General features: G+C 40.1%; 1 protein-coding gene across 4 annotated transcripts in view; it reads left to right on the top strand.

Annotated features, from left to right (window-relative positions):
- Window positions 1-6,250: 6,250 nt before the first annotated feature.
- Window positions 6,251-15,175, top strand: part of esrp2 (epithelial splicing regulatory protein 2) — a 41,604-nt gene continuing 32,679 nt past the window's right edge. For 3 of the 4 annotated variants that reach the window (XM_068049497.1, XM_068049500.1, XM_068049499.1), the window contains exons 1-3: window positions 6,251-6,665; window positions 6,825-6,953; window positions 11,966-12,079. In XM_068049497.1, coding sequence (XP_067905598.1) covers window positions 6,534-6,665; window positions 6,825-6,953; window positions 11,966-12,079 — 375 coding nt within the window. In that variant the 5' untranslated portion in view covers window positions 6,251-6,533. The remainder of the gene's footprint in view (window positions 6,666-6,824; window positions 6,954-11,965; window positions 12,080-15,175) is intronic. The other variant, XM_068049498.1, reaches the window with a different exon arrangement.

Here is a 15,175-nt window from a genome sequence, read left to right as displayed (position 1 = left end):
GTCATAAAGTGCCTTAGGACATTCTAGGTCATTAAAGGAGCTTGACACCATCCAGCTTATACACACTACTGAGTCAGCGGCGCTTGAGATGGCTTGGCCATGTGAGCCGCATGGAAGATGGCAGGATCCCCAAAGACACATTGTACAGCGAGCTCGCCACTGGTATCAGACCCACCGGCCACCCATGTCTCCGCTTTAAAGACGTCTGCAAACGTGACATGAAATCCTGTGACATTGATCACAAGTCGTGGGAGTCAGTTGCCAGCGTTCGCCAGAGCTGGCGGGCAGCCATAAAGGTGGGGCTAAAGTGTGGTGAGTCGAAGAGACTTAGTAGTTGGCAGGAAAAAAGACAGAGGCGCAAGGGGAAAGCCAACTGTGTAACAGCCCCGACAAACAAAATTCTCTGCAGCACCTGTGGAAAAGCCTGTCACTCTAGAATTGGCCTTTATAGCCACTCCAGGCGCTGCTTCACAAACCACTGACCACCTCCAGGCGCTTATCCATTGTCTCTCGAGATAAGGAGGCCAAAGAAGAAAGGAGCTATATAAAAGCAAGTTTTTCTTTACTGAATTTCCTTTGATATTATTGACAGTCAGATGATAATGTTTAATAATGTAACACTGTGTAACACACAATGTATTATACTCTTGTTAATGTAGGGATGAGTTTAAATAGATCTGTCCCTTTAGGTAAAATAAAAGCAAAATACTGTAGATGCTGGAAATAAGAAATAAAAACAAGAAATGCTGGAAATACTCAGCAGGTCTGGCAGCATCTGTGGAGAGAGGAGGAGTTAACGTTTCAGGTCAAAGGTCACAGACCTGAAATGTTAACTCTGCTTCTCTCTCCGCAGATGCTGCCAGACCTGCTGAGTATTTCCAGCATTTCTTGTTTTTATTCCAGTCCCTTTCGGTGTTTGATGAGGGAAGTTTGCAGATAGAGATGCTCGCAAATTTCTGGCTCTAAGTCATGAAAACAGAAGCATGGAATGACTCATTTTTTTTTTATAGTTAGACACTTTGATGTGTGGTACCTGAAGTTTCAAAGACCTACTGATATATAAATAGATACATTTACTGACAGATAGATAAAATGCATATAAATGCCGCATTTTCTAGGAAACCAGTGATGTCAGGAAGTTAATGGAATAGTTGTGACATAACTGTGTTCTAGTATTGTGTTAACTGGTCACGAATACCGAAAGAAATTTGTATTTTCAGAAATCAAGAACAATAAATACTTTTATCCCTAGGAAGATAATTACACCTCCACATCTAGGTCAAGGCAAACTTTTATACTTTAGGGTTTCCTAAATGCTTATTAACGGCTATAAATGGACAACACTTCCAAAGATCACTAGTCCTCCACCGCTTCTAAAGCTCCTTTTTACTATATTATCACGGCAACTTAGCAGAAAAACATGGTTGCAAATTGTACGAAACGGGAAAGGGCAATTTTGTTTATCTAAACTAACACGTTTAATTGAGAAAAAGTAAAACTAGCGACCAATTTAGGGAATTAAATCGGTAGCAAATGTAAGGTACAGGAGTCGACCCTTTGCTCCGGGAGGCAGTAAATAGGTTTTACTGGACTTGGTGCAACTTTATGAGCCCATGTTTTCGCTTTTTTAAAAAGCTCTCAGGACTTTCACTTTCGATGCGAGTACTTACTCCCATTGCAGTTAATTTTCGGTGAAATGACCAAACGAAATGCAATAAAACATCACCAGTCCTTGCTGATTTACATTCTACGTTGCCGCCTCGTTAGCCCAGGGTTCGCCAGAAAACCAACAGTGTCGCGGTTATCATCAAGTTGGTTGTCATTCTGTGCCCTGGTGAGATGACAGAATTAGTTCCATCACTTAAAGATTTACCCAGAAATCCTGGAGAATTCGTGAATAAATCATTGCTGTCAACAGGTATAACATGTTTTTTTCCAAAACAAAAGTATTTCCACAATGATGCTGGCCACCAGCTCCTGTCTCAAACCATAAAAGCTTACTTTAATTCGAGTTAGCTCCAAACAGAAGTTTTCCACCAGCGTTTTAAAAAAATTTTTATTTAAGAACCATCAAGTTCAGACTGGTTAATCATTATTTGCACCAACTACCCTTTATCTCAAAATAAATCTTTAATAGGTTAGGAATCCCTGGCACAACGAGTTCAGTTCTTACCAAGAGTTATCAAGAGTAAAATTACAGTAAACGGTAACAATACGGTGCCCTTTACGGGAAGTGTTACTGAAGTTAATACTGTAAGGGTCACAGAATGTGGTCTGATGCAACGACTGCTACTGTACACAGGTTTGTTCTGAAGGCGTGGCGCCGTTTCTATGGGAATCCCATGGTGATCTGGGCGGTTGCAATCTTGAAACAAACAAAACCTGTCGAGTGCCGTAAAGGTGCAAATGTAAAGTATTTACAATTGCAGGCTCTTGTAACTGGACGGTCGCTGGAGCAATCTTGTTTCTGCGAGTTTCTAACGAGTCTCTGAGTGGGTTTCACTTGGGGAGGTTCAGGCGGCCCTTGGAACTGCACTCCCACCTTCCAACCGTGTTTACAGTAGCAAGTCCGTCTGGGGTGAACGGCAAACAGACCTGGTTATTGTTTAACCGAGGCAGCCAGAGGCCGGAGCACGTGTTCAGCCCACACTACGCGGAAGTAAATCCTTCACACTGATTTCATTCCGAAGGAATAACACCAGCCTCTTGCATATATATTACAAAGGAAAATATTACTCTGGACAAACTATTTTCTGCAATTCCAATTCAGACCTAAAAAAATAGAAATAAGAATGGCCATATTATTAATAATTGTACCGAAAATACAACAACAAGTCACAGTCATTTATGGCACAGAAGGAGGCCATTCGGCCCATCTAGTCCATGTCGGCTCTCCTCGGAGCTATTCAGTCAGTCCCAGTCCCCTGTTGCATCCCCGTAGCCCTGCAAGTCTATTTTCCTTACGTGGCCATCCAATTTCCTTTTGAAATCATTGATTGTCTCCACTTCCACCACCCTTGTGGGCAGCGAGTTTCATGTCTTTACCGCCCACAGTGTAAAACGGTTCTTCCTCATATTCCCACTGCAACTCTTGCCCAAAACCTTCAATCTGTGTCCCCTAGTCCTTGTAACAAAAATTAATGAGAACAGCTTTTCCTTGTCTAACTTATATAAGCCTGTCATAACTTCTATTAAATCTCCCCTCGATCTTAAACCCAGCTTTTCAATCCTAACCTCGTAACTCAAATCCCCCATCCCTGGAAACATTCTGGTAAATTTCCTCTGCACCCTCTCAAGGATCTTCATATCCTTCCTGAAGTGTGGTGACCAGAACCGCACGCAATACTCTAGTTGGGGCTTATCCAGAGCTTTATATAGGTTCAGCATAATTTCCCTGCTTTTGTACTCAATGCCTCTATTTATGAAGCCCACAATCCCATATGCTTTACTAACCACTCTCTTAGTATGTCCTGCCACCTTCAAAGATTGATACACATGCACCCCCAGGTCCCTCTGTTCCTACACACTCTTTAGAACTGTGCCATTAAGTATATATTGTCTCTCCCTATTCCTTCTGCCAAAATGCATCATTTCACATTTGTCAGTATTGAATTCCATCTTCCACCTGTCTACCGACTCTGCTAGCCTATCTATTTCCTTTTGCAGGTGGTTCATATCATCCTCACCGTTTGCCGCACCTCAAGGTTTTAGTGTCATCAGCAAATTTTGTGATTCTATTCTGTATTCCAAGATTCAAATCATTTGTGTATAGCAAAAAAAGCAGTGGTCCCAGCACTGACCCTTGGGGAACACAACTGTCTACCACCCTCCATTCTGGAAGGCAACCATTTACTGTGACTTACTGTTTTCTGTCCACAAGCTAATTTTTTTATCCAGTTGGACACTGACCCTCCTATGCCATGAGCCTCAATTTTGTTAACTAGCCTTTTATGTTGTACCTTATCAAATGCTTTTTAAAAATCCATATAGACAACATCCACTGCATTCCTTTCCTCAACCGTCTCTGCTGCTTCATCAAAAAATTCAATTAGATTAGTCAAACATGATCTGCCGTTACAAATCTGTGCTGGCTTTTCTTAATTAACTCGAACCTCTCTAGGTGTCTGGTGATATCTTCCCTGATTATTGTTTCTAAAACCTTACCCACCACTGATATTAAACAAACTGGCCTGTAGTTACTAGGACTGTCCTTACAGGGTGTCACATTTGCCACTCTGCAATCCTCCATTAATGTAAATATATTAAGCACAAATATACCAGGAGGACATCTCTAATTCTGAAGATGCAATATTAGGAATTATTTTATATAAATTTCATTAAAATGATTTCCAAGCAATTGCTCCATAATATATATTTTGTGTATACTGTTAAATGTGATAACCAAATATAGTTTTGCAAAAATACTGACTTGCAACTGTCATTATGACAAACACATCTTTATAACCAAGTGGCGCGTTCTTTTTTGTTAGAAATAGTGAATGCTGGAATTAAATCTAAACCTTAATCACTATTTGACAACCAGAATGACTAGCTTCCAAATCATCTGTCATTAGATATAAAGTGCAAGTCTGATGTAAAGATGCGAATGAAGACTGGAACCATTTTTTTCTTTGCTTTAAGGGTCTGATGGAAAATATCATGAAAACTGTAATTACAATGTAACATTGATAAGCATTGGGAGTGCAATCCGCTTTATCATTGGCTTTATTGCTAAACCATCATAGATTAATATCAATCAAACAGCTTCCCCTGAATTCAGGGAAGTTGAAGGCTGTTATTATTTTCAGTAGAGCAATTCCAAACGATCCACCAAATGGAAGGCTTGTAAATTAGTTGAAATTTCCGTAATTCTTCAGAAACTGGCTCGAAATTAGGTCAATAAACCACGGTGAAATGACAAGTTAAGACTATGTTTGTGGTTTTAAAAAAGTAAATTGTAAAAATCTAGAATCCTTCTTGTTCCATTCGTGAATAAAATACTTCCATTTGCATTGGTTTACGGGAACATTATATTTTTTAGTTTAGAGATACAGCACTGAAACAGGCCCTTCGGCCCACCGAGTCTGTGCCGACCATCAACCACCCATTTATACTAATCCTACACTAATTCCATGTTCCTACCACATCCCCACCTGTCCCTATATTTCCCTACCACCTACCTACACTAGGGGCAATTTATAATGGCCAATTTACCTATCAACCTGCAAGTCTTTGGCGTGTGGGAGGAAACCGGAGCACCCGGAAGAAACCCACGCAGACACAGGGAGAACTTGCAAACTCCACACAGGCAGCACCCAGAATTGAACACGGGTCGCTGGAGCTGTGAGGCTATTGACCATACGAGTGGAAACTCTAGCCCAATGCATTATTATGGTATCCAGTGACAAACACCAATGAGGCGAATGGCCAGCTCATCTGTTTTTCTTGGTGTTGATTGGTGGAAAAATGTTAACCAGAACACTAGGAGAACTTCTGATGAAAGGTCACAGACCTGAAACATTAACTCTGCTTCTCTCCACAGATGCTGCCAGACCTGCTGAATATTTCCAACACTTTCTGCTTTTATTACTGTCCTTCCAATATCTCCACGAAATCTTTACCCGAGGTGACAAGTCTTCAAGTTTTGGAGAACTTTATATTCATCGTTTTAATATCTCATCAGAAGGACAGAAACGCCTCTGACACCAGAGCCCACAAGCTTGACACAGAGCCAGAGTGCAGCCAATGCTGATTTAAACCCTACCACTAATATAGGATGGCAGTGCCTCATAGAATTGGAAATGAACATGTAACACTCAGCAATAAACCTTCTAAAGTTTGTTAACTTTAGAGATTCAAAAATACAACGGCTTAGAAATAATGAGTTCGATGAAACTCTAAATAAGCTTGAAGATATCCTTAACAGATCAAAATGAGACTCCCATCTGTACACAGTAATAGATAACTTTGAGCAACCGAGTTGTCGATATCCGAACATTCAGTAGGTTGTTTCATTTTAAATGTCAACAGTGGCCTGGTCTTCCAAGCAAACCTTACATAAGAAAAATTTAAGGTAAAGTGAGAAAGGTGGTGTGTTTAGATATCTTTTGATTCTACACTCAGTAAAAGGTGAAAAGCCGATTGGGCTATTCCATTACATACAATGCCACGTCCCTGTTTTCTTGTTTGCAATGAGCCAATGGAATCTCCCTGGCGAGAGCTGCTTTGCTTGTCACATGGTCTGATCTGTAGGCAGGTAAATGAGGACAGAAAGCAGCCATCGTTTCCCCATGTCAGAGTGAAAGAGACAAGCTTTGTCAGTTTCGCCTCGTGAATGATCAAATCCACAAACACCTTGGGATCAGGTAGACTTAGAGGAGCTACTTTTGCTGTATGAGAAAAAAGACTTTCTTATCTTCCCTTTCTTTTTTTTTTCTTTCTTTAAGACCGGTAGAGGTGATCACTCGAAAGGTGAACACTTTTTTTTGTTTTTTTTTGTGTGTTTGAACCTTTGCTTATTGTAGTTCTCCGTCATGATGGCTTCGCACGATTCTCTGGTGGTTTTGTATGGGGCAACAGCTGGTGCAAATGGGGCTAAACTTGGTTCGGATGAAAGGGAACTAGTTCTCTTGGTGTGGCAAGTTGTGGATCTACACAACAAGAAGGTATGCAATCGTCCTGGATTTTTTTTTTTGTCTGTCTTCTGTCTTTTTTGATTTGTACACAAATCTGTCCACAGCGGTGAATAAATGCTCCTTATACAGTGCTTTGTTGTGAACGGCTTGTTTCATGCAACATTGCTGCCCCTTTTCCCGCTTTAACAGGTGGGAGAAGTTCACAAAGTCTTAGTGAAAACCGACAGCCAGGAGTTAAGCGAGCAGTGTAAAGAGGAGATAGGCGTTAGCCCGGAGGAAATCAACAAGGCGGAGCCGCTCGATGGAGTCATTGAACAGGTGAGTCTGCTCTCGATCTTGACCCGAAAAAACGTTTTTAAACTTAAGGGGAAACTTTGCAGGCAAATAAATCAGAGTGTGAGGACTGCAAGAGACCGACAGAGGGGGAGGGATAAAACCTGGATGATAAGCGCCATCGAAACCTGTTGCCTAAATACAGGAAGCAGCTCCACTCCTCGGAGTGACCCACCTGAATCTTAAAGGAAATTTCTACTCTCTTACTTAACCCCGGCATCTTTGGAGTTGGGCTTAAATATATTTTAGGAACAGTTAAATGGGTTGACATACAAATCGTGTGAACTAAGTTTAATCGGGTTGGGAAGCGTCAGAACATTGCTGTATCAGAACTTGGATTTCAAGACCCGGAACTATGTGCGTGGATGAAACTTTGGGAGAGCTGCTTTCTTGGGATATTTTGAAACTGTGACGGCCTGATAGCTTGTTGAGCTCAATTGGCCGATGCTGAAATGTAGTCACCTGTGACTGATCTGATCTGAATTGCACACAGCTGTTCGGAAGGAGGGGATCGCTCCCATTTTAACGATTTGTTTTTAAACGTATCCAAATTGCGTTTGAAAGAAACAATTAAGTATAATTAATCTGTTCCCATTATTGAGATTTTAACATTTGCCAGAGTTTAAAAGTTTAAGTCTCCTCGAGTTTAAATATAGCCTTAGTAAATTGAAATAGTTTTTGTCCAAGAGTAAAAACTGAGTCAGGGAATTAGGTGAGACGGTTATTTCACCCTTCTTTGCTGATTTAAAAATGCAACCAGTGTAACAAAACAAAATCCTTATCAGTTGTCTTGTGCTGGTGAGTGAACACGGCTCAGTATCAAATATGGCCATCGAGTGGAAAGTTTTAGTGTAAAGTTGAGTTATAAAAGAATGGATTGTAACCGCCTAGATTTTAAACTCGCAACAAAACTTCCATTTTAGGCTTTGAAATCCAAAGGTTTACTTTAATTGGAGCAATGACAATGTAAAGCTCATTATATAGCATGCGTACCAGTTTTTGCTCTTTTTTTTATTGTATGTACAGAAAGCACGTGTCTGTGGATACCAGCGTGTTCATTTAGCGGTAACGAGGTATGCTGCTTTCAGTTGGAGTTAAATAGATCAGTTAAATCTCTCTTGATTTAATCGGTGCCAGTTCCCTCCTCTCCTGCCCTCCGCTCCCATCCGCCCTGCAACTGTTTTACTTCTCCCTTCATTGCAGTTCAACAAACAACCTGAAGTTTGACTGAGCGGAAGTGATGGGTTCAAGTTAATCAAATGAACAACAATGTATTTTTTTTGTGTTCATGTTTCTACGGAAGAGTGTCATATATGACTGAAAATAAAAATGGTAAATACAACAAACTTTTTATAGCTGGAGATTAGGAAACACCTGTGAACAGAAATTACTCTCCAGGAGCCCATTGACTTGATGTCCAAAAAACAAGTGGCAGTTACTCAAAGGAATAGTACTATTGGAGTGTCGATTAAACTGGGCAATCACATTTTGACAACTTTTACAATCTAGAATTCTGGAGTTTTTTTGTTGCACGCTGCCCCAAGCTTCAGAAAGAGAATTTCCCTAACACATCCTCTGGATGAACCCCCAGGTTTGGAAACTCATGAAGTTTTAGAAATAGGCCCGATGTTTTGTACGTTTTCATGTTTCAAGCAGGTCTTGCGTAAATGACTACTAAAGATCGGCTTTTAAAAGGTGGCTAAATGGAGTTGAGCGGTCAAAAAGGCTCAAAGGGCTGAATAGCCTACTCCTAGTGGAAATGTACAACAGGTCTGTGGGCATCTGTAATTTTAAAAAAATAGTTTAAAGTCCTCTGAGTCGTGGTCTGTTGAGGCAGACTCATTCACCTCATCCGCTAGCCTGCCTTTTCTTTTATGTAGGCCAACTAGCCTCATAGCTATCTTGTATTTTTTTAAATTCACAGCTTCAGCCACTTTCAGAACAAAGTAATTGTCTCTCAAGTCTAATATCCTCTCTTTACATTTTTACAAATTCTTACCTTTAATGTTTTATTTTTGACAGTTCTCATTCCCTTGCTTGCTGGAATGCCCCTCCTAAATGGTTATAGTTTTCCTCTGACTTCAGCTAATCGCCTTAAACTAGAGATGCTTGAACAGTGTCGGAGGTTTTCCTCTCTTGACCTGCCCCCAGCATGGTTCTGGTGAGATCACCAACTTGGAAGAAATTGATATTAGGTCCCTATACATGGTTGACCACTGCATATCGATTTTGTAGATTTAACCAGATAGAAATATTTTAATAGGTTCTAATTGCAGGCCTCTACTAACCTGGAGAGTAGATAAGTTCCTCCTTTTTAAAAAAAAAACTTGCATTTATATAATGCCTTTTATGACCTCAGATGTCCCAAAGTGCTTTACAGCCAATGAAGCATTTTTGAAGTGTAATCACTTTTGTAAGGTAGGAAATGTGTCAATTTTCACACAGCAAGCTCCCATACACAGCACTGTGATAATGACCAGATAATTTACATTAGTAATATTGATTGTGAAATATTAGCCAGGACACCAGGGATAACTCCATTGCTCTTTGATATAATGTTACAGGACTTATACACCCCTGCGAAAGCAGACAGTCTTGGTTTAAAGTCTCATCTGAAAGACAGCATCTTTGATAGTGCTGCACTGGAGTGTCAGCCTAGATTTTTGTGTTCAAATCCTGGAGTGGGACTTGAACCACAACCTTCTGACCCCGATGAGCCATTACTGACACCTGAGGAAGGTAGCTTAAAGGTTGATGTGTGTAGAGGTGAAATCTGAATTAAGTGACTTGTTTTTAAAAAATAATCTATTGTGATATAAATAGATAATTCATAGAGAATAGGCCTTAACCAGGTGATTCCATTAACTTGCATTAAAATATTGAAGTATCTTTAAGTACTAAACTGTGCCTATAGGTCTTTTGAATTAATATTGCTTTCCTTTGAACATTGTTTGAAAAAAAGTTTTATTGCTATACAAGACTCTTTTCAACTAAGAGTAATCTGAGCATTTGGGGATGTTGGATTGTGGTGTGCATGGCTGATGGGAGATTAGTTTTTTTTAAAGTGGTTAAACATGTTATTCTGCCTTATAGTCTGGGCAATGACAAAGCTGCCAAACTAGTATTTCCACTTCTGAAACTTTATGTATTTCCTTTTAACCCTTTCCCAGCTGGATCACCTATACATGGTTTATTTTGAAAGCTGAACTAAGAAGCCTATGTCTGAACAGATTTTGTTTGTTTTCCTTTTTTAACCTGAGTTTAGTTGGTAAAGGTGCAGTTGGTGGAATCACTGACATTTTGGGTATTGTGTTCATGATGCAAGTGGTTGTCATTTTGATGCTGCCATCACTACAAACAATTTGGTGTTGGTAGACTTAGTGGAGCCACCCATAATTGCTAGGGGAGGACACTTCAGGTTCAGTGCTTTGTGGTCTGAAGCATGTAATGAAAGGAATGACATGTTTTTGCAGATAAAGAGTAATTTCAAAATTGGTAACTTGATAAATCTTGTGCACACTTAATGACTTGATTTTCATATTTGGTGTTCATCCTTTTTATAGGGTGTCATCAATTGATGAAATCCCATTTGATGAAATCAAGGAATGACAGTCTTGTATACATTTACTGTGCAAAACTGATTGGATAGTAAGCTTTCTGTCTGAGAAGTATATAATTTGATTTCATTAGATTAAACAAATGAATATGATGCCTCTGTTTCCTCTGACATACGCCTAATTGTTGGTATGGCCTGTTTGTACATCCTTTTTTGTGCCTTTTCGTTTCTCCCCCCCCCCCCCCCCCCCCAACAGACACTGGACCTGTTAAATAAGGAATTGTTCTTTTGATATATTTTTATCTTGTATTTAAACAGTTGGTGCACTCTCAAATCTGTCAGATATTTTGCTATACAATGCCATTTATATGTCCTTTCACGCAACTGGTTTTAAAAAAAGGTTGATTTTGATTTATCAATTTCAAGCATTACTTTTACTTCTACTTTAATGCTAATTATGTAGTGATCCTGGATGTACAGCTATTAAAGATATGTAAGTTCTGTTCACTTCGTTCTGAAATGGAACATGCCTGTAGGTATGGGAGTTGTCTCTTTATCTCCCTCTCCACCCACCTCAATCTGAACAAACCAAATCTAGCACGCAAAACTCTTCTGCCTGTTTCCTAACTTGCACCAAGCCCTGTTCAGCCTTCACATTGTTTGCTGACCTACAGTGTCCCCCAGTCCGGGAACCTTTTTTGTTAATAGTCGCTTATTTTCAAATTTCCTTCATGGCCTCGTGCCCCATGCACCCCCCACCCCCCAATCTCTAACTCCCTCCTGCCCCACAACCCTCCATGATCTCAGCACTCCTCCATTTCTGGCCTCTTGTGCATCCCTAATTCTGAACACTGCACCACTGTCTGGGCCCTAACGTCTGGAATTCCCTCCCTAAATCTCACTGCCTTTCTCCCTCACTACCTCTTCAAGATGCTCCTTACAACCTACCTCTTGATCAAGTTTTAGATAATCAGTCTTAATATCTCCTTCTGTGGCTTGTTAAATTTTGTTAGCACTTCTGGAAGTGGCTTGGGACATTTCAACAGAACACTAAAATCCTGCCAGTTCATATGCACACTGGCTAAAAGGCTAAAACTGAACCTGGTTACAAGTGATGCTTCCCCAAATTTGTAAGCTTTGTTTCACTTTATTTTGAAATGGAATATACCTGTGGTATGGGAGTAGAAAAGTTTTATCTCTTGTCTGTTGATAGCCCTCCCCACCCACGTACAATCTGAACAAATGAATCTATAGCCGTCGAAGTACTGTAATTATGAACGATCAAGATTTAGGACACAGATAGTTTGTGAATGTTGGCCAATGCAACCTTTTTGTGGTTTAAATGTTTTCAGTATAGCATGAGTCCTCCCACATTCTCTAGAAAGGTGTGAACGAATAATTGTAAATGTACTGAATAAATATATGAATCATTTCTTTTCAGTTCAACCAGGTTGTGACGAATGAGTTGAAAGCACTTGGGAGAAGTTCTTATTGCCTTTGTACAGATGGCCAGTTACTCATTCGGCAGGCTCTACACCCAGAAGCATCCAAAAAGGTGAAGGAATTTGACAGCTGTAAGGTTGTGAATGTTTATTATCTGGCAACCAAAATGCTTAATTTAAATTGAGGTGTCAAATTGGTGTGATCTAAACCTAAACTGGACTAATGGGGACATCATTTCAGTTTGGGTGTCATTTATGATGTACACTCATCTAGAAAAGGTGAAGTGATGCAATTTCCTTGTGATAGCATTTTTTTCCACAGATCCCAGCTTCCTTTTCTTGGTGTCAAATTTTACAAGCTTTTAAAAATAAGATGTTGCTTCCTGGTGCACAAACCTCCCTAGCTGCTAATGAGATTGGTTTTCATGTGACATAGTGAGTTGCTGCTCCAGGAATTGGTTTTGGTTTAGTAAACTTAAATCCTGTACATACACCTGAATCTTTTTAGACTAAACTTAATTACCTGCAATGAGACAGCTGGCTTCAGGGGTGATAGTTGATGACATAAAAAATGATCATTCACTGCAGTTCATTCTCTGGTACTCCAGCCCAGCTAACTTCACTTGGAGCTCTCCATGTCTTTGACATCACCACTCTTAACTGGTAGATTATTCCAAACATTTTACCAACCTTTTGAGTAGTAACGTTTTATAATCTGTGCATTAACTTACTGTCCTCTTGTTCTCCTGGGCTGATTCACCTTTGCTAATATTCTGGACTCGTTATGTAACAACTTGTATTTATATAGCTTTTTTAACACAATACTTCCCAAGGTGCTTCACAGGCATATTAATTTTGACATATAGAACATAAATTTTAAACTCTTGCTGGACTAAAAACAAATTTGAAAGTCTGTATACAAAGCCCCAATGAGATGGCAAGATCGAACTGCAATCAAAGACTATGCATCAAACTCAGAACACAGTAAATGAACTCCAGTTATAGCTTCAAACCTTTCTCCTTTTCTGTCTCTATCTGTGTGTTTATATCGCGTATGCATGCCAACGTTGTCACCTTATTTTTTTAGTACTTTTCACCGCATTAGAGTTTTACAGTTACTGAACTTATACCTTTCTTGTTTAAATCTAAGAAAACCTGTCTGGTTGATTTCTTTGTCATTACAATTGGAGAGCAGTGTACTGAGAGGAAGCTTAAAAATAGTGTTTTAAAAAGTAAACCCTATTACGGTCAAACCAGGAAAAGGCTGAGGGAACCACTAGACCCCTTTCTCACCTGGTCGTAACAATACCCTTTTAACAATGAACATGAGACAACTGTCATTCTCTGATCCCTTTTGTATTTTTCCAGTGCTCACTGTATATCTATGCTACTCATTATTTTCTCTGAAGTTGCAAAGTTTTCCATTTTGTCATCTGAATTTCATTTGTATCATAATTGCAAATGGGTATTTTTGAGCAAACCTAAATTGCATCCTTTCATTCCCACTACTATCCTTGTTTATGGATGCAAAAAAAGAAGCTTGTGAAATTGGCTCTTATATGCAGCTGTGTTTCATGCAGTGATCCAGGTATTGATTCCCTATATATTTCATTTAGTATTTCTTCCAGCCTGACAATGGTGCTCCCAAGAGTGCAGTTTCCTTTTTAGTTTTCAATCCAATTTCTCCATGAACATTAATTTTAAACTGTTGCTGGAGTGAAGAAATGAGTTGTTTAAAGAGATCACCAGACATTTGGCTGGAGGACATTTGCATACTAAGGCAATGTTTAGAAAGAAAGCAACTACTCCCTGGTCCAATTAACCCAAATGGATTTTGATCACCAGATATTGGAGATGTAAGAAAGCCCACAGTCCAGTGTCTGCTAAGATGGAGAATCCACAAACGCAGGAATGGTTAAACCAGCTGGTCCCATGACAACCGGCTGGCCCAGGCTTTTTTTGAATTAGACACGAGACAGTTTGAAGACAGACTGCAGATTGTAACTGAAACTGGAACTAGAGAGCCTCTCTCCTGGCTGGTGCTCTCTCGCTTTCTCACAAAACTCCAGAACCATTGAAGTCGCATAATCCTCAAGAGAGAAACAAGTTAAAGCGTGCACTGGGCCCCAATGAATGGCAAGACTTACCAGCAACCAAAGACTCCACATAGACTGTAATTACAATCCAGCTATTGTCTCACTTTCCCCGTTATTCTTTCTACTTTTTCTTTCTCTATCTGCGTGTGTGTTTATCACAGATGCGTGCTAGCGTCATTGTGTAGTTGTTAACCTTAAACTCTAATTTGGTTAATAAACTTCCACCTTTTCTTTAAATCTAAGAAAACCTGTCTGATTTCTTTGTCTTACAATTGGAAAGCAGTGAACAAGGATTCACCTGAGGGGGGGAGCTAAAACAGTTTTTTAAAAAAAAAATTAAACCCTATTACGGTTAAAACAGGCAAAGGCTGAGGGAACCCCTACCATCCTTTTTCACTTGGTCGTAACATGCACTTCCACTGGAGTCATACATAGCACAAAGGAAGTTGGTTGTGATTGGGGGCCAATCATCTCAACTGCAGGTGTTCCTCAGCAGCGTCCTAGGCCCAACGATTTTCAACTACTTCAGTAATGACCTTCCCTCTAACATGAGGTTAGGAGTGGGGATGTTCACTGACGCACAGTCTTCAGTCCCATTTGTAACTCCTCAGATACTGAAGCAGTCTGTACCCACATGCAGAAGACTTGGACAACCTTCAGGCTTGGGCTGATAAGTGGCAAGTAATATTTGTGCCACCCAAGAGCCAGGCAATGAGAATCTCAAATTCTAATCATCATCCCTCGATGTTCAATGGCATTATCATCGTTGAATTACCCCACCACCAACATCCTGGGGATTACCATTGACCAGACCACTCGTATAAATATTGTGGCTGCAAAAGCAGGTCAGAGGCTGGAAATTCTGTGATGAGTAACTCCTGACTCTCGACTGCCCAAACCTGTCCTCCATCTACCAGATACAAGCCAGGACAAAGCAGCCTGCTTGATTGGCACTCCATCAACCACCTCAAACATTTTCTGCCTGCGGCAGTATTGTATCATCTTTAAGATGCACTGCAGCAACTTGCCAAGGCTCCTTTGACACCACCTTTCAAATCCGTGACCTCTACCACTTACAAGGGCAATGGGCACATGAGAATATCACCTGCAAGT

Source organism: Heterodontus francisci, chromosome 17, assembly GCF_036365525.1.
Source record: "Heterodontus francisci isolate sHetFra1 chromosome 17, sHetFra1.hap1, whole genome shotgun sequence".
NCBI classification, from domain to species: domain Eukaryota; kingdom Metazoa; phylum Chordata; class Chondrichthyes; order Heterodontiformes; family Heterodontidae; genus Heterodontus; species Heterodontus francisci.
This window is presented reverse-complemented; position numbering and strand designations above follow the sequence as displayed.